The sequence below is a fragment of the Nothobranchius furzeri genome, chromosome 7 (genome assembly GCF_043380555.1).
Source record: "Nothobranchius furzeri strain GRZ-AD chromosome 7, NfurGRZ-RIMD1, whole genome shotgun sequence".
Lineage (NCBI taxonomy): Eukaryota > Metazoa > Chordata > Actinopteri > Cyprinodontiformes > Nothobranchiidae > Nothobranchius > Nothobranchius furzeri.
Window position 1 is genome coordinate 27,096,898 of NC_091747.1, and position 24,076 is coordinate 27,120,973.

The 24,076-nt window shown below is 44.0% G+C and overlaps 1 protein-coding gene across 4 annotated transcripts in view; it reads right to left on the reverse strand.

The window, feature by feature from the left end:
- The window catches only part of ttn.2 (titin, tandem duplicate 2), a 215,954-nt gene extending 194,551 nt beyond the window's left edge, over positions 1-21,403 (reverse strand). For all 4 annotated transcript variants that reach the window (XM_070552978.1, XM_070552977.1, XM_070552976.1 and 1 more), the window contains exons 1-5: positions 21,180-21,403; positions 6,777-6,880; positions 6,487-6,690; positions 6,052-6,339; positions 2,584-2,666 (exon numbers count right to left, since the gene is read on the reverse strand). In XM_070552978.1, the coding sequence (XP_070409079.1) occupies positions 2,584-2,666; positions 6,052-6,339; positions 6,487-6,690; positions 6,777-6,867 (666 nt within the window). In that variant the 5' untranslated portion in view covers positions 6,868-6,880; positions 21,180-21,403. The remainder of the gene's footprint in view (positions 1-2,583; positions 2,667-6,051; positions 6,340-6,486; positions 6,691-6,776; positions 6,881-21,179) is intronic.
- Positions 21,404-24,076: the final 2,673 nt, after the last annotated feature.

The window sequence follows — 24,076 nt, forward strand, 5'->3', positions numbered from 1 at the left end:
AGACAACTTTCCCAACCAATCGGACATGTGAGAATAGTTGGTGTAATGAATGCTTCGAGATGAGAAGCAGCAGTAGCAACACCAGCTGGTTGTACATCAATTTAAATGTTACAGAGTCATTTTGCTCCTTGTTTGAATTTATACTGATAAAATATCAATGAGTACCCATTACTCCTCTATCCAACCAATCCCTAGCCTGATCTCTCATTCATGTGTTTTTTCCTAACACATCTGCAGTGGTCTCTAGTATAAATGATTATTTGACTCCATCTCTGTGGGCAAAAATGCTCTGGCGCTCATGTTTCAGGAAGTAGAAAAACCAGAAGAGAGGGGAGCAGAGGGCGGCAGGTTCGGGTGACTCTACCACTGACTCGGTTTGCTCTGCATAGACCAGGTGGTTTAGCAGGGTTTTATTAGTTCTGCCATGTGGTGGACTTGCTAATGCTAACGGTTCGCTTCTTCTAGCAAACACATTTTCATCTGTTTCCTGGACGCTAAACCAACAACAGCCTCCCTGACACGAGTCAAGATGAGTGAGTCCATGAATGCTCATTTTCAGTTTGACGTAGATCTGTCAGGCTTTTCTAATCCAATTGTTCCCTCTTCTATCAAAGTTATTACAGGAAATAGGGTTAGAGATTTTCAAGTTCGGCCTGCATGAGAGTGACCGATTATATTTCAACAAGTAAAAAGCGGTTTTTTATTGAACTTGATGGGTAAACCTTAGTGTAACTAAAACCTGTTCCATCCAAAGCCCTCACACCCTGTTCAGATTACGTCTTCAGACTTCTTCAGGTGTCATACCACTGATTAGGGCTGGACGATATATCAATATATTTAAAATGTCAATATTATTTTTAAGCAAGATACAATGACTTTATATCTTTATATCGATATAACAGGTCAAACTGCTATGCTAGCGATTAGCCGCTACGCTAGTGACATGTTGCTCCATCTCTAAATGATAAATGACCCGCACTTGTACAGCGCTTTTCAGAGTAAGGACTCCAAAGCTCTTTACACTACAATGTATTATTCATCCATTCACACACATTCACACACTAGTGGGGATGTGCTACGATGTGGCCACAGCTGCCCTGGGGCACACTGACAGAGGAGAAGCGGTTATTACGTGCATTCTCACAAGTTTGCTCAATCTGAGAGCCTCTAGGTGAATGTGTTGCTTTAAACTATGCATTTGGGTTATGGCTTTTAATTATTTGGGGGCGTTTAACGCCAACGGAGTTCTGTTTTTCTAGCCTGCTTGTGTGGAGACGAGCCAAACCCCTCCCACCCCTGTGTAATCAGGAAACATCTATGGATAGCCCGAGTGGCCAAATTACCTCAAACGTATTGTAACGTCCCGTCGGACACAATAACGGTCGGAGACGCTCACTTATGCTTTAGTCCTTTTAATGACTCCAAAAGAGTTGCTGTTGGCCGCAACCAATGCCGAAACACAGAGCCCAAAACCAAAAACCAACGGACAGAGCGCAAGACCAAAAACCTCACAACCACTCTCCCTTCCTAGAACAATCCCCCCCCCCCCCCCCCCCAACTCTACTACTGTAAAAGAGAACTCAGCACAACAAAACTATTAGCCGCAAAGAATGTGGCACATGGAACACATACTGCTGACATTCTCACATAGAACAAAGCTAAAGTGCAGAAGGTTACAGTATTGTAAAGGTTTGAATAGTAAACTATATGAGTTAATGTTTTATTTTGAAGGCTAGCTCAACAAGTGAGACATGTTGTTCTGGTTCTGGTTTTTTCCGGTTTTGCTATGCTAGTAAATACTCCGTTACGAGCGATTCTGTTGAAAAAAGTTAAGAGTTTGTAAGGCGTGGGTTACGGCGACAGTAGCCCGAAAACAATACTCATAAAAGAGCAACCAGTCTCTGAGTCATTACAGTATAATGGCTGACATGAGCCAATACTGTTAGATACCAGCCATGTTTGACCTGATAACTAATAACTCCACGGTGCATGACTCATGTGATCTTCAGTAGTTGCAATTACATCATCATACATTTAGTTTAACATGATAGATTTTTTTTTCCTCTGGACAAGAAATATACAATATGGCCACCTCTAGATGAAGTTTAAATAATTTTAGATTAATTATAAATATATAATTAAAAAGTGCCTGTGGGACATTTGATACACCTCTAGCTCTCAACCGTGTGTGTGTGTGTGTGTGTGTGTGTGTGTGTGTGCGTGCGTGCGTGCGTGCGTGCGTGCGTGCGCGTGTGTGTGTGTGTGTGTGTGTGTGTGTGTGTGTGTGTGTTAGCAGACAGCTGTACCAGTGTATCTAAAACTCAGACAGGTAGAGAATAGGCACTGAGGTTAAAGTTTGACAAGAATCAATACATTTTTATGTATTTAATCTACTGATTTATGTATATCAATTCTCAAGACAGCTTGAAGTGAGTTAACTTTTAAATATTTCACAGGAGGAAGAATATCGAGATATATATCGTATATCGGATTTCAGCAAAAAGATATAGAGATATAAGTTTTGGTCCATATCACCCAGCCCTAACACTGATGTCCACATGTTAATAATAAAACAAAACTCACCCTCTCCATTCTGGTTTCAGAAGTCTCCATCTGGGTTGTGGACATAGTAGACTTGGATTTCTTAATGGGAACAATTTCTTCACCTGCAGCAGAGACAACTGAAGTTTTAGTTCCTTTCTAGACCTGGTGGGTGAAGTTACAGCCTGCGTGTAGGCACGGCATGGCAGCTTTATTGGTAAAGCACATTTCATAGAAGCAACTCAGTGTGCTTTCCAGGAGCAAGATCAAAATCAACAAGACAGCACAATTAAAACACGCAAATGAATTTAGAATTTAGATAAAATTAAACACACAAATCCATTATTTTTGTTAGCCCCAAGACTCTCTTCCTGTGTGTTGGGGTTTACCCCGGGGGACGAGAGGGTAGCTTCCCTGCGCCTTCAGGTCGGGGAACAGGTCCTGACAGTTGTTTGTGCTTATGGGCCAAATATCAGTTCAGAGTACTCACCCTTTTTGGAGTCCCTGGGACGAGTGCTAGATAGTGTTCCATCAGGGGACTCCATTGTCCTGCTGGGGGACTTCAATGCTCACGTGGGCAATGACAGCATGACCTGGAGGGGTGTGATTGGGAGGCCCGCCTGATCTGAACTCGAGTGGTGTTTCGTTATTGGACTTCTGTGCAAGCCGCAGTTTGGCCATAATGAACACCATGTTCGAACATAAAGATGCCCATCGGTATACTTGGTACCAGGGCAGCCTAGGTCGCAGGTCGATTATAGACTTTGTAGTCGTGTCATCTGACCTGCGGCCGTATGTTTTGGACACCCGAGTGAAGAGAGGAGCGGAGCTGTCAACTGATCTCCACCTGGTGGTGAGTTGGATCAGATGGCAGGGGAAGATGCTGCGTAGACCTGGCAGACCCAAAGGCATAGTGAGGGTCTGCTGGGAACACCTGGCAGAAGTACCTGTCAAGACAGTCTTCAATTCCCACCTCCGGCAGAGCTTTGACCGTGTCCCAAGAGCAGTGGAGGACATTGACTCTGAGTGGGCCTTGTTCCACTCTGCAATTGTTGAGGTGGCTGTTGCTAGCTGTGGTCTCAAGGTGGCCGGTGCAAGTTATGGGGGAAACACCCGTACCCGCTGGTGGACACTAGAGGTTCGGGGAGCCGTCAGGCTGAAGAAGGAGGCCTACAGGGCGTGGCTGGTCTGTGGGTCTCCGGAGGCAGCAGACAGGTACCGGGTAGCCAAGCGGGGTGCAGCAGTGGCAGTTGCCGAGGCAAAATCTTGGGCGTGGGAGGAGTTTGGTGAGGCCATGGAGAAAGACTATCGATCAGCTCCAAAGAGGTTTTGGCAAACTATCCGGTGCCTCAGGAGAGGAAGAAAGCAACTCGCTCACACTGTTTACAGTGGGGATGGGGAGCTGCTGACGTCAACTGGGGCTATAGTTGGACGGTAAAAGGGATACTTTGTGGAGCTCCTCAATCCCACCTATGCGCATTCCGAGGAGGAACCAGAGCCGCGAGACCCTGGGATGGACTGTCCAATCTCAGGGGCAGAAGTTGCTGAGGTAGTCAAACAACTACACAGTGGTGGAGCACCGGGGGTGGATGAGATTCGTCCTGGGTATCTCAAGGCTATGGATGTTGTAGGGCTGTTGTGGTTGACATGTCTCTGCAACGGTCATTGGGGGCAGTTCCTGGGGAGTGGCAGACCGGGGTGGTGGTCCCCATCTTTAAGGAGGGTGACCTGAGGGTGTGTTCCAACTATAGGAGGATCACACTCCTCAGCCTCCCTGGAAAGGTCTACTCCAAGGTACTGGAGAGGAGGGTCTGATCGATAGTTGAATCTCAGATTGAGGAGGAGCAATGTGGTTTTCATCCTGGCCGTGGAACTGTGGACCAGCTCTATACCCTTGCAAGGGTGATGGAGGGGGCATGGGAGTTTGCCCAACCAATCCACATGTGTTTTGTGGATTTGGAGAAGGCTTATGACCGTGTCTGCAGGGGCACCCTGTGGGGGAAGCTCCAGGAGTATGGGGTGGGTGGCTTTCTGTTAAGGGCCATTCAGTCCCTTTACCAGAGGAGCGTGAGTTTGGTCTGCATAGCCGGTAGTAAGTCAGACCTGTTCCCGGTGAGGGTTGGACTCCACCAGGGCTGCCCTTTGTCACCGGTTCTGTTCATTACCTTTATAGACAGAATTTCTAGGCGCAGCCGTGGTGTGGAGTGTGCCGAGTTTGGTGGCAGAAGAATCTAGTCTCTGCATTTTGCGGATGATGTGGTCCTCCTAGCTTCATCCAGCTCTGACCTTCGGCTCTTGCTGGGTAGGTTCGCGGCCGAGTGTGAAGCGGCTGGGATGAGGATCAGCACCTTCCAATCTGAGGCCATGGTTCTCAACCGGAAAAGGATGGCTTGCCAACTCCAGGTCGGGAGAGAGGTCCTACCTCAAGTGGAGGAGTTTAAGTATCTTGGGGTCTTGTTCACGAGTGAGGGTAGGAGGGACCGGGAGATTGACAGAAGGATTTGTTCAGCGTCTGCAGTGATGCGGACGCTGAGCCGATCTGTCATGGTGAAGAGGGAGCTGAGCCAGAAAGCCAGGCTCTTGATTTACCGGTCGATCTATGTCCCAATCCTCACCTATGGTCATGAGCTTTGGGTAATGACCGAAAGAACGAGATCGCGGATACAAGCGGCCGAAATGAGTTTCCTCCGAAGGGTGGCCGGGCTCAGCCTTATAGATAGGGTGAGGAGCTTGTACATTCGGGAGGGACTCGGAGTAGAACCGCTGCTCCTCTGGATCGAAAGGAGTCAGTTGAGGTTGGTTTGGGCATCTGGTCAGGATGCCTCCCAGATGCCTCCCTGGGGAGGTGTTTCGGGCATGTCCTGCTGGCAGGAGGGCCCCGGGTCGACCCAGGACACGTTGGAGAGGTTACATCTCCAATCTTGTCCGGGAACGCCTTGGGGTTCTGCCGGAGGAGCTGGTGGAGGTGGCTGGGGAGAGGACGGTCTGGAGCTTCCTAGTTGGGATGCTGCCCCCGCGACCCGGACCCGGATAAGCGGAGGAAGACGATGACTAAATCAATTTCAGGTTTAAGAATCTGATAAAAGACAGTTAAAGGCTGAGCTGTTACAGTGCAGAAGGTGCAGCATCAGAAACAATCATTCAAAGGCTGATGAATACATGAAAGTTACTAGAGGAAGCTGATTCCATATGGAGCAGCATAGTAGCTAAAAGCAGCGTCACCCTGTTTGGTTCTGACCCGGTTCTACCAGCTGACTGTTTCCTAAGGATCTCAGCCATGCTGGGCGTAGATACAGGAAGGAGATCCAACATGTATTCTGGCCCCATGCCATTGAATGATTTGTAAACTAGTAGACACACTTTGAAATAGATTCTGTAGTTTACTGGTAACCAGTGTAGAGATCTAATAACAGGAGTGATGTGCTCCGTTCTCTTGGTTCTTGTTAAGACTCTAGCAGCAGCATTCTGAATAAGCTGCAGTTGCTTCACAGCTTTTTTGGCTGAGCTCACCTTGAACCTGCAGTTCAGCTGTGGACGTGGCCCGCCCGCTGCTGTTGGAGGCCGTCACAGAATATGTCCCAGAATCCTCTGGGAACGCCTCGGCAATCAGCAGACTGTACAGGTCTCCGTCCTGCAGGATCCTGAAGTCGGTAGAGCTCTGGATCTCAGCTCCCTCCCTGTAGAACTTCACTACAGGTATGGGGATACCTGTGACTCTGGCGCTCAGCCTCACCTGGCTGCCCTGTCTCACTGTGGAGCTTTGCAGTCTCTGAAGGAAGGTAGGGGGCGCTGTCTCTGCTTCTCAGACACACAAAAAAAGAGTTAAAGATCTGACAAGGTCTGATGATTAGAAAGGAGCATGTCAGGAGTTTCAGCTGGTCCACCTGTCTCTAAACCTTCTGTAACCCATACCCAACCCATCTCTGACCCATCTCCTAGTCTCACCTGTAACGAGGAGCTCAGCAGTGCTCGTGGCTTGTCCGGCACCATTGGTGGCTCTGACAGAAAAGCGTCCACTGTGTGCCTCGGTCACAGCGGGGATCCTCAGAACAGCGCGGCCATCGCTGAACGAGATCTGAACGCCGGGCAGAGCGGTGGTGGAAAGAACCTGGCCCTCACGAAACCAGCTCACCTCAGGAACTGGAGAACCTGCAGAGGATACGAGAACCAGGTGGTTTGTTATGACAGAACCCTCGGATGGACCGTCCTTTGGAGGTCTGATGGTTCTTTCTTACCACTAACTTGAGCCTCGAACGTCGCAGCACTACCCTCTAGTGCTACGACGCTCTGCAGCGGCTGAGTGAACGTCGGCGCCTGTGTTGACATGTTGGTTGGCACCCTGCAAAACCACAGGACAACAACACAGAACCATCAGCAGTGTATCAGCGACATCAGAACCAGAGACAATTATTACAGACCATCAGGTGGCGCCTCGTCAGGTTGCGGGCTAGCATGCGAGCTTGCATGCTCCGCTCGACTGAAGGATTAACTTTGGATAACATCCCTGGCAATTACCAGTTTGATTTAACTGGACAACGCTGGAAGCCGGCTCTGTGTCTGATTCCGCTGGTTGGGGAGAATCTAACCGTTGGTTCACGTCATTTTCTGGAGCAGACGCGCTGTTTCCATAGAGGAGCTGACTTGTCAAATCTACGGGAGTTACCTGAAGAGCTGCAAGCCTTGGATTCCTCCCCGGGCCTCAGGACTACGGCTGCTGCTGCAGCTCTACAGCTGCCTATTAGTGCTGTACGATATTGCAAAATTTGGTATTGATCCGATACCAAGTAAATACAGGGGCCAGTATTGCCGATACCAATACCAATAACGATACTTTTTACTACTAGTCAAGTACCATCTAGTTTTGTGGGATTTATTAAGATAAACAAGATCAATAAAACTTGAGTTTTCAGACAGGATTCTCATATTGATGATGTATTCATCATCAATATGAGAATCTTGTCCGAAAACTAAAGTTTTATTGATTACTTAATTATTTTCCAAGTTTTCCTTTAATAAATCATGTGTACGATGATAATAAAATACAGGAAACGTTTTCAGGCTTATCAAATTTTTATGAGGAAACTCAAAATGGTTTAAAAATGGTTAACAATCTCAAGATTTTTTTCTATTTGAAATGTATAAAGCTGTGTAAAGCTTTTTTCGGTCTGCCATCACGCAGTCACAACAGTGCTCTCTGCTGTTCTGTGCTTGTCTCGTGCTGGCGCACTGTTTTACTTCTTTTAAATATAACGGCGGACTGCTCCGTTGACTGACATCCATGGCATTCCAATCACAGTGCTTTAATGGTTTGTTGGGCCAATCACAGCGCTCTTTTAGCGAGGTAGGCGGGATGTCCCTGCAAACCAACATGGCTGCCGCTCAAAACGGTCCAATCACAGGTATCAGCCAGGTAAACTACAAATCAAGATGGCTGCCATTCAATAGTGGTCCAATCATAGCGCTCTGTAGATTTCATGGGCCAATCGCAACACTAAGTAGGCGGGATGTTATTGGAAAAAAAAACTTGACTAGTCTGCGGTCAGCCGCTCATTTGAAATGGCTTTGGCATCAAGTTTGGACTATTATGACTTTAGCTTTTGTTTGAGTCAAGATCAGATAGAAGTACTAACGTTTATTTAGGAAAAGGATGTGTTTTGCATCTTCTTTGACGGTGTTTGGTGGACTGCCTCGCTGACCGACATCTGTAGCGGTGAGTACATCATGGCTTGCCAGATTAGACCGACATCTGTAGCGGTGAGTACATCATGGCTTGCCAGATTTGAAGAAACTGAATCGATATCATCACGCAGGTATCTAATAAATACTCAATAACAATGTTAGATCGATTCTATCGATATTTTAGATCGATCCGCCCAACCCTACTGCCTATGACTGCTGCTTCATCTGCCCGCCCTTTTGGGCTCATCAATGCCAGGTCGGTTATGAACAAGGCTCACTTCCTGAACGACTTTATTAAAACCCATAACTTTGACGTACTCTGCATTGTGGAAACATGGATCCGTCAGGGGCACATCGGTGTCCTGGCTGAACTATTACCAGAACGGTATATTAGTTTTAATTCCCCCAGGACTGTTGGCCAAGGCGAAACCTGGCCTGGGTTAATAAGGACTGTTTTAGCTGTTGTCAAGTGGGCTCGAAGATGCTCTTCCGTAGTTTAGAATACAGTACTCCCTGTTTGACTTTGGGTTTTCTTCTAAATTTCTGGGGATGCTTATTTATCGTCCACCGAAATTTAATCTGGACTTTCTGACTGATTTTGTTGATTTGCTGTCAGTTCTTATCCCAAGATATGATCGTGCTGTCATTTTGGGTGATTTTAATAAACATGTGTGCTGTCCAGAAAAACTGATGGTTGGGGAGTTTCTCAATATTTTAGAGGTTTTTAACATTATGATGTGGAGCACTGGCCCAATCCACGAACAGGGTCACATGCTGGACTTGGTCCTTTCTTTTGGAGTTAAAGTTTCAGAAGTTAATGTCATCGAAACAGCTTTTTCTGATCATTGTGCTCTTCTGCGTGAATATGATATTCCTGTCCAAGCATCTTCCAGCATGGCACCCATCAGAATGTCATGGTCTTTAAATGAACAGAAATTGTTTGTTTTTATTTTTGCAATGTCTTCAGATTGGCCAATGTTGTACTCCATGCTTATCAGCAAAGAGTCCTTCATTGTCCAGTTTAACAAATTATGTACATTGATTTTAGATGACTCTGCTCCACTTTCCACCAGACGATCCAGGCCCAATTGAGAACGGTGGAACACTGACGCTGTTAAAGCAGTTAGACACGAATGTAGGAGCGCAGAAAGGAAATGGAAGAAAGACAGACTCCAAGTCTCCCTGGAATGGTTCAGAGAGAAGCTGAGATGGTATAATAAGACAGTCAAAAAAGCAAGAAATGACTATTTTTCAAATACTATTTCTTCAGCAGCAGGTGATCAGCGTACTCTCTTTAGGACTTGATCCTCCCACTGGAACCAATGGCATGGAGCCATCAGTAGGAACCTGTCAGTTTTTATCTTACTTTCTGGAAAAAGCTGATGCGGTGAGGTCAGCTTCCTCTCAGAACTCAGCTGATAACCTGTCTTCTCCATCTCGCCCATCTGTGTCTTTTAAAGGGGCATTATGGAAGTTTGACAGCCAAAACATGTATAGAAATAATAAATGTTTTCTTCATACATTCTCCTGCAATGCCCTGGTCCTGTAGAATGAGCCCTGGCATTTTTACTGTGATTGCCTGTTTTCCTGTAAAATCACAGAAAAAGAGAGATGCTCGGGTCGAGCAGGCTGCTTCATGCACGTTCACGCTCAGGCATAGCCTGTAGCATTTGCTATCCGTAGCTTTAGCAGCAGAGAATGAGGTAGTGCCAACTCAGCGACTTTGTCGCTGTTCCTAAAGCCTAGTGATGAACCTAGCTACATTTCTGAGGACCCTTAGCTACTTTCCTCTAGATATTTCCTGCAAATTAGCAACAAAATAGCCATTTTCGCTCCGAACCGTTCTTTGAACGTTGTTCCAGCTGTCATCAAGGATATAAATGTTACAGATACAAAAGACATCACTGGCGCTTTAGCTCACCTGGTTAGTCGGACTCTCGTACAGAAGACCTGGGTTCGATTCTGGATGTGAACCTAGTTTACTTAGTTTCTTTTTTACATTAATGGTATATTTTTTTACAGTAAGATGCCCAAATTTTTTATTTGAGACTTGCCCAATGGCATTGAATTCACAGATAAAAAAGATGTGGGTTCAACTTTCATTTTGGAACAATTTTTCAAGCAAGAGAAGGGAATGATCTGAGCATGCAGGAAGACTGACCCATCTTCAACCTTTGTCGGCTGTGCTGAAGAGAAAGGATACAGAACCAAATTATTTAATTAATTAGCTGCGCGTTCTCCTGTCCTCCGGGCCACACACACACACACACACACACACACACACACACACACACACACACACACACACACACACACACACACACACACACACACACACACACACAGGACTGTCTCAGCTGTTATTTTCATTAAGGAGTGTGCACGTACAGCATGCGTGCCTCGTGCACGAGCCTACTATTGAAGCTGCCGTTACGCTTTTGGCCTGAGGGGGCAATCGCGAGCATAAAAATTCAAAACTCCTTAAAGTCCCTTTAAGTTCTCTTACACAGGTAACCTTGCCCGAGCTTGAGGGGATTGTCTCAAGGTTAAAACCTGCTGGCTCTCCACATGATGGTAGGCCAGCCTGGTTTTTTAAGTAGGCTTTTTCTGCCATTGCCCCCCCCCCCCCCCCCCCCTGTTTTAAGTATAGTTAACAGCAGTTTAACCTCCAGCACAGTTCCAGTGTGTCTGCAGCTTCAGTCTTTTCTTGCCCAAAATGACATCTTGGAACCATTTCAGTCTGGTTTTTGGGCTGGACACAGCACTGAAACTGCCCTCTTAAAATTTTAAATGATACATTTTTAGCAACTGATGCGGATGAGGCTTCGGTTCTGCTGCTACTGGACTTAGCATCATTTGATACTGTTGACCATCAGATTCTGTTGAATCGACTGGAACACTGGGTGGGGCTCACTGGTTCTGGGTTAGAGTGGATGAGGTCCTACCTCATGGATAGGGCTTTCTCTGTTTCCTTTGACTCTTATTCTTCAGGAGATGCTAAGCTTGGGTGGGGGGTTCCTCAGGGCTCTGTTCTGGGCCCCCTGCTGTTCTCCCTCTATCTGCTACCACTGGAACTATTGTTTAGAAAACATAGCATTAATGTCCATCTCTATGCTGACGATTGTCAACTGTATACGCCTGTTAAACAGGGTACCATACAGTAGCTGGTGAATTGCCTGCATGATGTTCCCCAATGGATGGGGTCCAACTTCCTTTCTTTAAATGAGGGAAAAACTGAAATAATAGTTTTTACTCCAAATGACCGCCAGCCCCATGGATTGGGCCTTTCATCGTTGCTCCCCTAAAAGAAGTCCATGATTACGGACTTGGGTGTCAAGATAGACTCTGGTCAACGATTTGGTAGTCAGGTGAACTCTTTTGTATGCTCGTGTTTCTATCAGTTAAGGTGCTTATCTAATATTAAGTCGATCTTAACTAAACAGGAGTTGAAAACTGTCGCCAATGCTTTTATCATCTCTAGGCTAGAGTACTGCAACTATGCTGCCTTGAGCCAGTCCTTAATGACTCAGCTCCAGCTGGTCCAAAAGCTGTTGCCAGATTTCTGTATGGAGCACGCAAGTGGGAGCATGTCACTCCCCTCCTGACAGCTTTGGACTGGCTACCGGTGAAGAGTTGCATCTTGTTCAAAATCCTGGTCCTTGTTTTTCAATCCCTGGCTGGATCAGCGCCACCATATTCAGCCTCCCTGCTGACCCGTTATGTCCCTGCAAGATCGCTACATTCAGGTCAGAGTGACTTTTTGGTGGTACCGGGATCAAAGCATAAGTCTGGGGTGATCATGCCTTTGCAGTTCTGGAACCTCAGCTTTGGAACTACCTCCCACAAGAAATCAAACTGTCCACATCGCTGCCCACTTTTAAAGCAAGGCTTAAGCTGTATTCTAGGTCTGTTTCTTAGTTGTTTTTACTCACATTTTAATAGTTTTGATCACAATTGTTATTGTTTTTAGCTCTTTTTTGTTTTTAAATGTTTTTGTCTCTGTATTTTATTATAGAGCTGTTTTATTGTACTGCTTCTTTGCACTATGTTCAGCACCTTTGGCCCTCTTGATTGGGGGTGGGAAGGGACTTTATAAATAAAATGAATGCTTGATTGATTGATTGATTAAGGGGCGCCATTGAGCTTTACTTGTGGTGGTGGTCGGAGAGACCAGTGGCAACTGTGTACAGCAGCATCACCTCGGTCAGTGTGCCCCAGGGCAGCTGTGGCTACAATGTAGGTCATCACCACTAGGGAGTTCGATGGTGCTACATTGTGGTGATGATATTATCAGAAGACTGCTTCTGGTGCCTTGTCACTTCTTTCCCACTGGTGTCCAACCGGTACCAGCTCAACTAAGACGTTTACATGTAGAGAAAGTCGGGCTCCAATTGCATTATCTGGGTACTTCTGCTCAATAAGCATAAGTTTGCTTTTAGCCAAACTAACGTGTTTACATGCATTAAAAAAAGTCAGTCTTTTTGAGGCAATATTTTAGTTTACTGATGCACAAGTAAATGCACCAACTGTCAGCGTTTAGACCCAGGGTAAAAACAAGGTCCAGAGTGTGCCCTCTGGTGTGTGTGGGGCCAGAAACATGCTGAGTAAAGCCAAAGGAGTCAAAGTGGCAAAGAGGTCTGAGGCATCATCAATGTGGATGTTAAAATCACCAACAATCACCAGTCTGGATAGCTTCACAGTGGATGATAGAAAGTCACTAAACTCCTGAAGGAGGAAGATAAACCACAGCACAGTAAAACGGGTCCTTACGCCCGACTTTTATCAGCTGCAGTTCAAAAGATGCAAAGTGACCAGAGGTTGTAGAGCTACATGGAAGATGGTCTCTAAAAACAACAGCTAGGCCTCCACCACGACCAGAACTTCGGGGCTGGCTAAGACAAGACTAACCACTCAAGTTCAGTCAGACCAGAATAAGCAAATGTTTGCTGCCAAACTTCAGTCAGAAACAGCAAGTCCAGGTTTTTAGACAGAATTAGATCATTAAACAAACCCTGTTTAAATGAAGAGTTGAGCCACTTTATTGGAACTGTTTGTAGACTCCAACCAGAGATCAGCTCTGGGTCTGACATCTGTCTTGAACCTCAGACGGAAAGACAATTATTAATTGTACAGGTGTAGAACCAGACAACCAATCAGAGCTAGATTCTGAGTCATGTGACTTGACTTAATTAAAAAAATCTTTAAGTTTTACCTGAACTGAACATGGAGACAGAAATAATATTTGTTAAAGTAGGACTTAGTAAAACCAGGTCTGTAGTTTCTGCTTCTGACTGCAGCCCAGTTTGTCTCGACAGGTTCTGAATGGGAGAAGGTCTAATTGGATCTGATGACCTCAGTTTGGATCACTGTTATGTCTCAGGAGTCCACCAGTCCCTCAAGGTTTCTCCTGGGCCTTGTTGGTTCTTTTGGGTTCTAACTGGTCTTTGTTGGTCCAGTCTGGATCTTCTAACCCTGTCAGCTTCTGACAGGCCCAGCAGAGTCATGAATGACCTGAAAGGCTTTTCTATTTTCTAATTATTATTATTATTCTGGAGATTAAAAAAAGAAGAAATCTGTAGCAGAACTTGCAGCAGAACCAGGACAGGTTTATCTGATCTGAGCGCAGAAGTGACTTTTTATTTAAAACTTCAGTCTAATTGGTGTCAGAGGCAGAAGCTGGTGGCAGTTAGCGAGCCTGGAGTCAGGAACGGTAACCAGAAGGTTGCAGGTTTGAGTCCCGTCTCGTCTTTGTGTCCTTGGGCAAGACAATTCACCCTCCTTGCCTCCTGGTGGTCGGAGGGACTGGTGGCCTCTGTTAGTGTGTCCCAGGGCAGCTGTGGCTATGATGTAGCTCATCATCACCAGTGTGTAAATGGGTGAAAGACTTGAAGTATTGTAAAGCACCTTGGGGGGTAGTAGAGCTATATAAATACAGGCAATTTAGAATAAACCTTTAAGTCATTTTTGGCCTGCTTCTCATCTTGGCCAGGACATCCGGTAAGAGATTATTTACCATACCAGTTTATTTCTACACATTTAAATACAGTAGAGCCCTGCACTGAAGCCCTGGGCCCGCGGGTCGGCCCGGCCCGACGGCCCAAGGGCCGGGCTTCGGGCCAATGACTGTGTAATTACCTCGGACACAGGCCGGGCCGGGCGCCTTTAGTTTTTAATAGAATTCATAAAAAAAACCTGAAACACAAACGCAGCAGCACCTGCCTGCTTCTCACGCACCGTTAGCTCAGTTAAGCTGTGTGGTTTATAAATGCGCCTATATAATCAAATTCTCAAACTGCTGATTGAAACATGTGCCTCTATTCTAATATGCCATTTTATGTCCACTTTGATGTCAGAAACCATTCGTTTATTCTCATGAAAATGGCAGCATTCTATTTTTCTGTGAATAAATTCGCTCTGCAGTTAAAAAAAATACAGCATTCATTGCTGGGGGTTTTCTAACTGGAGAGCGCATTTTCAGAGCGGCAGATTAAATTTACTAATGCTATAATAATTGGGAACGTTTATTTAATCTGCCGCTCTGAAAATGTGCTCGCAGTTAGAAAACTAGAATGCTGCTTTTTTTTTCTAATTGCACAAGAGCGCATTTTCAGAGCAGATTACATTTACAAACGCATCCAATTAATATATTGTTCGTAAATTTCATCTGCCGCTCGAAAAATACGCTCTGTTAGAAAAAAATGCTGCACTGATGCTGTTTTTCTTTCTTTTCTTTTCTTTTTTTTTTTACTGCAGAACGCTTCTCACAGATAATTAGAATGCGGAGCATTCTATCACGCTAAAACATTATCAGGGTATCCGCGGGTCCTTAAAAAGTCTTAAAAAGTCTTAAATTTGCTTTTCCAAATTTAAGGCCTTGAAAATCCTTAAAAATGACAAATAATCCTTAAATACAGTTTCCAAAGGTCTTAAATTACCAAAGACCCAATAAACAAGATTCTTTTATTTCTATAAAATTTTCGTGAATTTCGAGTGTTCAGCATTTTTTGTGTATGATGGTTGGCATAAGCAGAACCGTACACATTCAGTTGGTTGTGAAAGGGGGCTATTTTTAGATGGGCACATTAGCTGGTTAAGCTAGTGGGAGCTTGCGCCACGGGGAAGTGCAAGTTTAATGGTAACTGGATGGCTAATCCCACGTTCGCGACGTGGTTAGCACCAGTTCCAGGCAATAGCTGGAAATTAAAGCTTAAACTTAATTTAAAAAAATTACTTAAATTTGGTCAAAGTGGCCTTAAAAAAGGTCTTAAAAAGTCTTAAATTTGGCTCCCTTAAACCTGCAGATACCCTGATTATGAAAGGTTAAAAACAAGAGTCGGGCTCAGGCTCGGGTCGGGCCAGAGAATCCTGAAAACCTTCTCGGACCGGGTCGGGCTGGGGCTCCACCCCCCTCGGGCCGGGCCGGACGCGGGCTCAGATTTTAGGCCCGTGCAGGGCTCTAAAATACAGCATGTGAGCTGCCCAAAGTGCTGCACAGGCAGGATCGATTAAAACCAAATAAAGGCAAAAACAATGAGGATAAAAGTACTGAACAGCAATAACAGATAAAAACTATAAGACCAATAGGAAACACATCAAAGCAATCAAACGAGTCACTGTCTAAAAGCCAAGTCACAAAATGAGATTTTAAAACCGCCAAAGAGGGAGCCCGCCAAACTGTAATGGGAAGTGAGTTCCATAGTTTAGGGCAGCATAGACAAATGTGCGTTCACCCCTGGATTTGTAGCACACCTGGTTGCATGCATTGCAGAGCAGCAGATCAGTTGACCTCAGCATGTGCGTAGGCACATAAGGAGTGAGCAGGTCGGACAGATAAGGAGGTGTCAGGTCATGAAGCGCTATAAAAACAAAGGTCAATAACTGTAGCTGTATACGGAAGGTGACAGGGTGTCAATGGAGACTTTCCAAGACCGGGGACAAATGGCTACATCGGTTTGTGTTCGTCAGTAACCTAGCAGCAGCGTTCTGGATGACCTACTGCCAGTTCAGGGATAAATCTCTTTTCCTGGATAAATAAAGTATATTAGTACATTACGATCAGAACATTTGCCGTATCTTTTCTTCTCTATAATTTATTTAATCTCAGACTTTATTGTTTAATTTAGAATGTTTAGGGTATTTCGGGTCTCTGGTTATTTAACATGCGAATCCAGTCAAATGTTTGGTGAAAAACTGATTATTATCAACGCATTTTATCAGATTAATAATCAGATTAATCAGAGATTAACCCGAAACTCAAAAATCAGACTCTTTTTCCAGACTCACCGTCACTAATGCCCTCTGGAAGTAACTTACTTAACAGGTTCAGGGATCATTCAAACACAAGAATAGGACTGGGGGGACAATCAATGAATCGATTAATCATACAATAGGGTTGTCACGATACTAAAATTTCAAACTCGATTCGATACTGGGAAAAAAACTCGATACTCGATTTCGATACTATTTAAAAACACCAATTTATTGAACAAGTTTATTCAAAAAATAACATTCCTCAATTTATATTGCAAAAATTAAATGTTAAGAATTAAGTGTGTAAAGTGCTTAAACCTTTCAAGTATCAGCATTTTTTAAAACGTGCATACAAAAACTGGCAAAAGTTAACACTTTAAATCATGAATTGTCTCACTATATATACACTATTTGCAGAGTGATGTTTTGCTGCTTAAACTCTGTCTAAGTAGTATTTTTGTCATAAGATGTAATACCATATGTTTTGTTCTGTAGTTTTGAACAACTCTGTTGGTCAATAAAGGGAGAAAACAAATTTCTCCACAGTAGGACAAAGGTATATCTACCGGTAATCTTACTAAAAACAGATTGGCGCACGGCAGTGATGTAATTAAAAGCGCCGGTTAGATTAGCCGCGGCTAGTCTGTTCACGCCTAGAAATCCCAGACCCGCTCCAAACGAACAGGGGAATCATGTTAATGATTCCTAACAAAACCTTTCGACGTGAAGATGTTTTGGTGCAGATAATGTCTTATTTCGAGGCTGCACCATGGGTGCCCGTCCGCACCCGTTATATTGATATACACTGATGGCGATTCGCCGATGGATCTAAATAACCCGGGGAATCCAAGTAGCACCAAAGTTGTCAGCGTGAGTAAACAAACGTACTACATGCTAGAAATTAAGTCCGGGTTGCAATAAACGGGAGTTTCCTTTAACCCTCTGATGCATGAATTATGAAATCTTCAACCATGATTTTTTAAACAATTTTTTCATTCATCTTTAGGTGTGGATGAAACAAATTTCAACACATTTTTTTGGTAACATTTTGTTAATTTACAAATAATTTATTACATGTCCATCTCAGTGGACAGCGTGCATTCTGAACACGAAATATGGTGGCTTGACTTACTGAAGTCCAAATGGAGAAGCTCACATGCAATAAAGTCTTCAACAGCTGTGCTTAATAGCAAAAATAAAGAAATAACAATTTTGAGTACCTGTCAACTGTAGTGACCATAATGCATCAAAGGGTTAAGCATATATGCATATTGGCATACTTGGTATGCTAATTAAGTTGGGCTGTGAAGCGCCTCCCAAATTCGCTGTTTATGTTTTTGTTTATTTATTTGGCAGATGAAACTTGGATCAGAGACAACTCGCGTGGGAAATGTCAATGTAGCCATGCGGCGTCTTCTTCTTTTGTTTGGGAGGCGGAGGCTGCTTTACGGCATCTGGCTGTCGTGCGTGTCGGTGTACTTGAAGAAGGCTGTGTATAATAGTCCATAATATCGATACCAAAGGGATGGAATATCTAATTTAGATACCACTTTTAGTATCGATTTATATCTAGGTATCGATTTTTTTGACAACACTATCATACAATAGATGAAAATGAACTAAATAATAACTTTTCCAACCTCGACATATCGAGGCTAAGAAATGTACAACTGTATTATCATTCTTTATGATCATTATTGAAGTGCAGTTTTGGTTTTTAACACTTAAAGGCCTTGGCATTTATTGTTTGAGAGAGACAGGGTCTCATTTATTGTTTTAGTGCAATATTTTCTAACGGAGTGGGAGTCCTTTTTTATTTATTCTTTTTTTGTTGTTTTATTCCATTATTTAGAAGTTCTGGTTTAATTGTTTTATTTTAAAGGGTGTACTTGCATTATTATGATATATTAACATTACGTAAGTGGTTATTTTGGTCTAGATAATGTCAACAATAATATTGTTTATCGTCAATAATTTGTTGGACAATATATGTAAAATTTCTTATTGTCCCTGGAACAAAGAACAAAACGGATCAACCACTATCAGCAGGTCAGTACCAGTACCAGACCTCAGGACCAGTCCAGGCAGTTAACTCTAGTACTAAAAACTAGAACTAAACAGGTTAGTTGTTAATTATATAAATGTCATTTTAACATATAATTCTATACAAATACAACAAGGGAGTCCAAAGTGTGGCTAGTGGACCCTTTATGGCCCTTAGGCCACCTTTCTCAGTGGCCTAGTGGTAGAGGATCTGCCCTGAGACTGGGAGATCAGGGGTTTGATTCCTGGTTGGGTCATACCATAGACTTTGAAAAAATGGGACCCATTGCCTCCCTGCTTGACACTCAGCATTAAAGCCGAGCGTACACTGTGCGACTTTTTAACTTTTTTGAGCCGATTTTCCAGTCGTGCGAGAATCCACGACATCGGGGTGAGTTTTGTGCCGAGCGGTCGTGTAGTGTACAGGGGGTTACGAGAGGCGATTAACACCACGTGACCAGCTGCCGATCAGCAGTCGTGAGGTCGCACGGACTTCTGGTGTGTTTAATATTTCGCTCGTCCCTCGTGAGGGTATCGCACTGTTGAAGCGGTGCTGCGAGCAGCTGCGACCCAAAATGTATCAGAACCGCTCACGGCGCATGCGCAATCCTGCATCAACGCCGCTCGCTATTTCCCTAATAACACAAGTTGTTCGTTTTTGTTTCTACACGTTTTTTTACTCACAAAGATTGTCAAGAAAGTGTGTTTGTCGTGTTCATGTCAAATTAAACTGATCACAAAACACAGATTTACTTTCTTTATTTCGTTTTCCTCATCCAACCCCCATAAATCCCTGTGTGTCCTCCTGCAGCTCTCCCGAAGGACAACAGGCAAAACAAGACAAAAAAGTCTGACGTGTTGAGTAAAAACGGCTATTTTTAGCATATTTTAGGGCCGACGTGCTGCTATCAGACATACAGTGTGAGCAGTCAGGTCGCATCCGAGAACTGGGTCGTGCAGTGTGAGCACATGACTCGTGAGATCTGCTCTGCGAGGAAGTCGTACAGTTTGAGCTGAAGCTGAGTGCTGCGAGTGAAAAAGTCGCACAGTGTACGCCCGGCTTAAGGGGTTGGATTGGGGGGTTAAACCACCAAATAGTTCCCGAGCGCGGCTGTGTCTGCAGCTCACCGCTCCCCCAGGGGATGGGTCAAATGCGGAGAACAAATTTCGCACACACACCTGTGTGTGTGACAACTAATGGGACTTTAACTTTAGAGGGATTCTGCATGAACCTAGATGGTAGAGATGATACCTCCTGGTGATAAACACTTCATGTTTTAATGTTAAGATTTTTACTAAAAACAAATAAAATATTAGTAAGTAAATTTTATTTATATAGCACTTATCACAGACATAGAATCACAAAGTGCTTCACATAGATCAAAACAAAATAAACCATAATGATCTCAAAACAGAGATAGATTTACATCAGAAAAAATAAAGTCATAAAATTTTTCTATTTCATAAACAGATTAAAGATAAAAAATTTGAGTTAAAAATGAGAAAATAAAAGCTTTAGGTAAAAGCAGCTTTAAATAAAAGGGTCTTCAGCTGTTGTTTAAAAGAGTCCAGACTGTCAATGCTGCGTAAGGACAAAGGGAGGTCATTCCAGAGTCGAGGTCCTACAGTTTGGAAGGAGCGATCACCTCGACTTTTATATCTGGACTTTGGAACTTCTAGAAGGTTCTGGTGGGCGGACCTGAGGGCTCGGGTTGGAGCATAAGGCTTTAACAGTTCAGTAATATAGGGAGGAGCTTGACCATGTAGAGCCCTGAAGGTTATAATCAGGATTCTAAAATGAACTCCAAGTTAACGGGTAACCAGTGCAGAGACATTAGAATAGGAGTGATGTGTGCTCTTCTGTTGGCTCCAGTTAGGAGCCTCGCTGCAGAGTTCTGGACCAACTGAAGGTGGTCAAGGGCTTTTTGCTTAAAATATGTGAAAAGTGTGTTACAGTGATCTAGATGGGAGGAGATAAAGGCATGGAGAACCATTTCAAGTTCATGTTTTGACACCAAGTGTCTTAATAACTAATATGACTAAAAAGTCTACTTTGACCCGGATCCTGTTCTGGTTGCTGATAGGCTAGGTTCAGGCTAACCCTAACCCCAAAGTTCAAGCATTGTTAAATGTCAAAAATAAAAAGGAATGCTGGCTTTCCACCTGCAGTACTTCGACATTCCACCAGAGGACAGAAGATGTTAGAAAAGATAGATACGATGGGACCGATAAGGGGTTTGACTACAGATCAAACTTAAAGTGGTTCTGCGTCACAGCCCCCTGTCAGACTGATACCAGTTCAGATTCAATTGGGTGAGCTGGATCGGGACAAGTTAAAAAGAGAGAAACCAAATCTGAACCCACAGAGGGAGAGGTGTTGGTGCTGTCAATCAACGCCACAGGCTGGGGGTGGGGATGCGGGGTTAACCAGACACTATAAATAGAGCACACACACACCCTCCCCTTGAGTGACAGCACCATGTGGGGCACATATCTGGAGAAGTGATAGCTGCTGCTGTTGATTCCCTTAAAAAGCCATCGGGCATCTCAACAGCTATTCTGGACCTCGGCGTCACCTCTAGCTCCAGACACAGCACAAAAGCTTCCAGAACCAGATCCCCTCAAAAACCAGACCTAAAACACTCAGTCACAAAAACTTCACTTACTTGTCTTTACAAGGATGCCTGGGGGGCCCAGATTTGGGCGGTTTGCAGGAAGCTGAGAATCTTTATCCAGAAAATGGGTCAGGAGTTCCAGAAGAGCAGCTGAGTGGAGCTGGAAGCCCTCAGAAAAAAACAAAACTACAAGCCAACGGCGAGTAGTTCTGGTTTTCCTCCTGACAGCAGTCCCTCCAGCCGAGGCGTCCGGGCCGGGAACGCCGAGTCTGCTCAGAGCTGCCCACCAGCCACCAGCCCTTTTATACTCTGATGACATCACAAGGGGCAGGGCCTGCCATCAGTCAGGCCTGAGTCACCTGCAGGGCATCAAGGGAAGACGACTCATTGCAGCTGCTGCTGAGGAATCAGACTTCAGTCAGCAGAGGACCAGTGATAGGACTTTAACCTCTAAACACGACAAACTCTGGAAATCTTCTCCACTTAAGTCACATAAGTGAATCCTACAGTGTTCACTTGTAGCATCCAAACACCTAAAACAGTCCCATATAACATCTAAAAGTTTCACATGTAACATCTAAACATCTAAAGATGTTCTGGGCACAGAGAGCAGGGACGGTTCTCTGAACAAAGTGCCCGTTCCGGGGTACAAGGCTGTGACAAAGACTGCAAGACGGAGCTAAACCATGCAGTGATTTAAAAACCGATCTTGAAACTAACTCTAAACTTAACAGACAACCAATGCAGTCCAGCCTGGACCGGAGAAACATGTCAAAAATTTTTCTCAAGTGGGTAAATGTAAACATGTGTTTCCGTGATTTCCGATTTTCTGTGTTTAGGATTGCAGGTGTCCAGGGTCAGGAGGGGCTTTAGCCTAGTTGTCCTCAAGGGTGAGAGGCCTTCTACTAGGGCTGCACGATATTAGGAAAACCTGCGATATTCGATAACAGTGCTTAATATTGCGATATCGATATTACTCGCGATAAATAAACACATACTAAAGTATGCAGTGTTGATGTCGTCTGGCGTGTGACGTCTGCTCTGGGTTCAAAGCAAACAAAAACTAATGCATGAATTCCATTACAACATAACATTTTTATTGCAAAAATATGCAGCTGTACCTGCTACTGTATTAGCAACAAAACAACAAACTGCATGCATGCAGTTTCTCAGTGACTTTAAAACATCACCACCACCATAAAACTTTTTCTGATGCTCCAAATACAGAAAAACATCCCTTACCAGGATTTTTGAATAAATAAAAATATCTGAAAATATGTTTAAATGTTAAATAATAGTTAACATCACTTAAATGCAACAGCAAATTCTCTCATTGCTACTGAGCATTTTCTCCACTTATGTGGTTATGATATGAGGCTGTTGCTGTAACTGGGAAGTGAACTGTGCTGGGCCAAACTAGGAGAATATTAAGATTTTCAGAGGGAAAGAGAAAAACAATTGTCTACCTTTCAGAAGAGGAAATGGCAAAAAACTACATGGAAAATATGTGAAAACGTTTGTTTTTATCCCCAAATTGAACAAGTTTACCTAGATCTTAAAAAGCAGCTCAGATGATGAAACTGCAACTATGATTCTGGTAACAAGCTAACAAACTGAACTAGCTCTTCTTAAGATGACCGGCTAGCAGAGCTTCTGACTGACAGTTTATGTGCAGCAGCAAATCAACTATCCTGATTAACAAGGTTATAAAAGCTCATAAATGAAAAATCACTTTGATGTGTGGGGGAACTTTTCCAGGCCCTCTTTAGCAGGGTGGGACTGGGAGGAGAGTGCTGTAGCCTTTTAGCTGGAAGCTAACCGGAGCCTGGGGCTAACACTAGCGACATGAAGGTGGGTTGGTTCACCGGCACATGTCGGAGTCAGCCCGGTAAAAATGATTAACGACACCGAGCGGAGTCACTATCACATTTGAAAGCAGCGCTGAATCCAGAAACCTCAGCACAAAGTGCGTTCCTTGCTCTGAGCCAGCATGACGAACAAGGGAACGGCAAAGTCTGTTCGGGTGTTGCTTTCCAAAAGGGTCTATGTAGGGGGCGGGCGTATTACGTGAACGGAACCATCTGATTGGCCGCATATCAGAAGGACTTCATTTGATTGGTCAAACAATACTTCCGTGTAAAAAACAGAGCTGGTTTACAAAAAGTTGATGTATGACACGGATGGAAATGTTTGAACCAAACATTTATCGCTGTTTTTGCCGTGTTTTGCGATGGGCCTATCGCACGTCCTGTTATCGCGATGACGATAATTTTTCGATATATTGTACAGCCCCACCTTCTACTGTTGTCATGTTAATGTTATTTAGTTGTTTGGTGTTTGAATACATTGATTAAAACAAATACTAATTGATAACTCATTTTGGTCATTCCTTTTATTATTTACAGATGTTTTTGATCATATTACATGAACAGAAAAAGAAAAGGTGGTAAAGGGACACCTTCTTCACGGTTTTCCTGCTGAACTTCATCTGATCTCTAACATGAAAACAGAGACATGAAAAAGGTTTAAAAATAAAATGTTGATGAGAATGTCATGAACTAGGAACAATCACACTTACAAACTCCTTTTTCTTGTGGAAGACTTAAATGGCTTTTGTCTGTTACTGGAAAATGCAGCATTTTTTCTTGGCTAGTAATGTTGTTTAACGCTAATGCTACCTAGCAAGATGTTTACATTAGCCAACCAGTCTAACATTTAACAAAAAATACAATTATCCTCCTGGTCAAAACTATTACCAACTCACATTTTTGTCCATGAGAAGAAAGTCGCTACGCTGCTGCTGTCGTCTCATCTCCGACACCTGCGCCGTGTCCTATGGCACGGTATGGGGGCCAAAATTAAGACTACTGCCCAGCAGCAGGAGGCTATATAAATTCCGAAGCAAACTACCGATCGGATTAATGATAAGCTGCCACCGGTAACTGAGA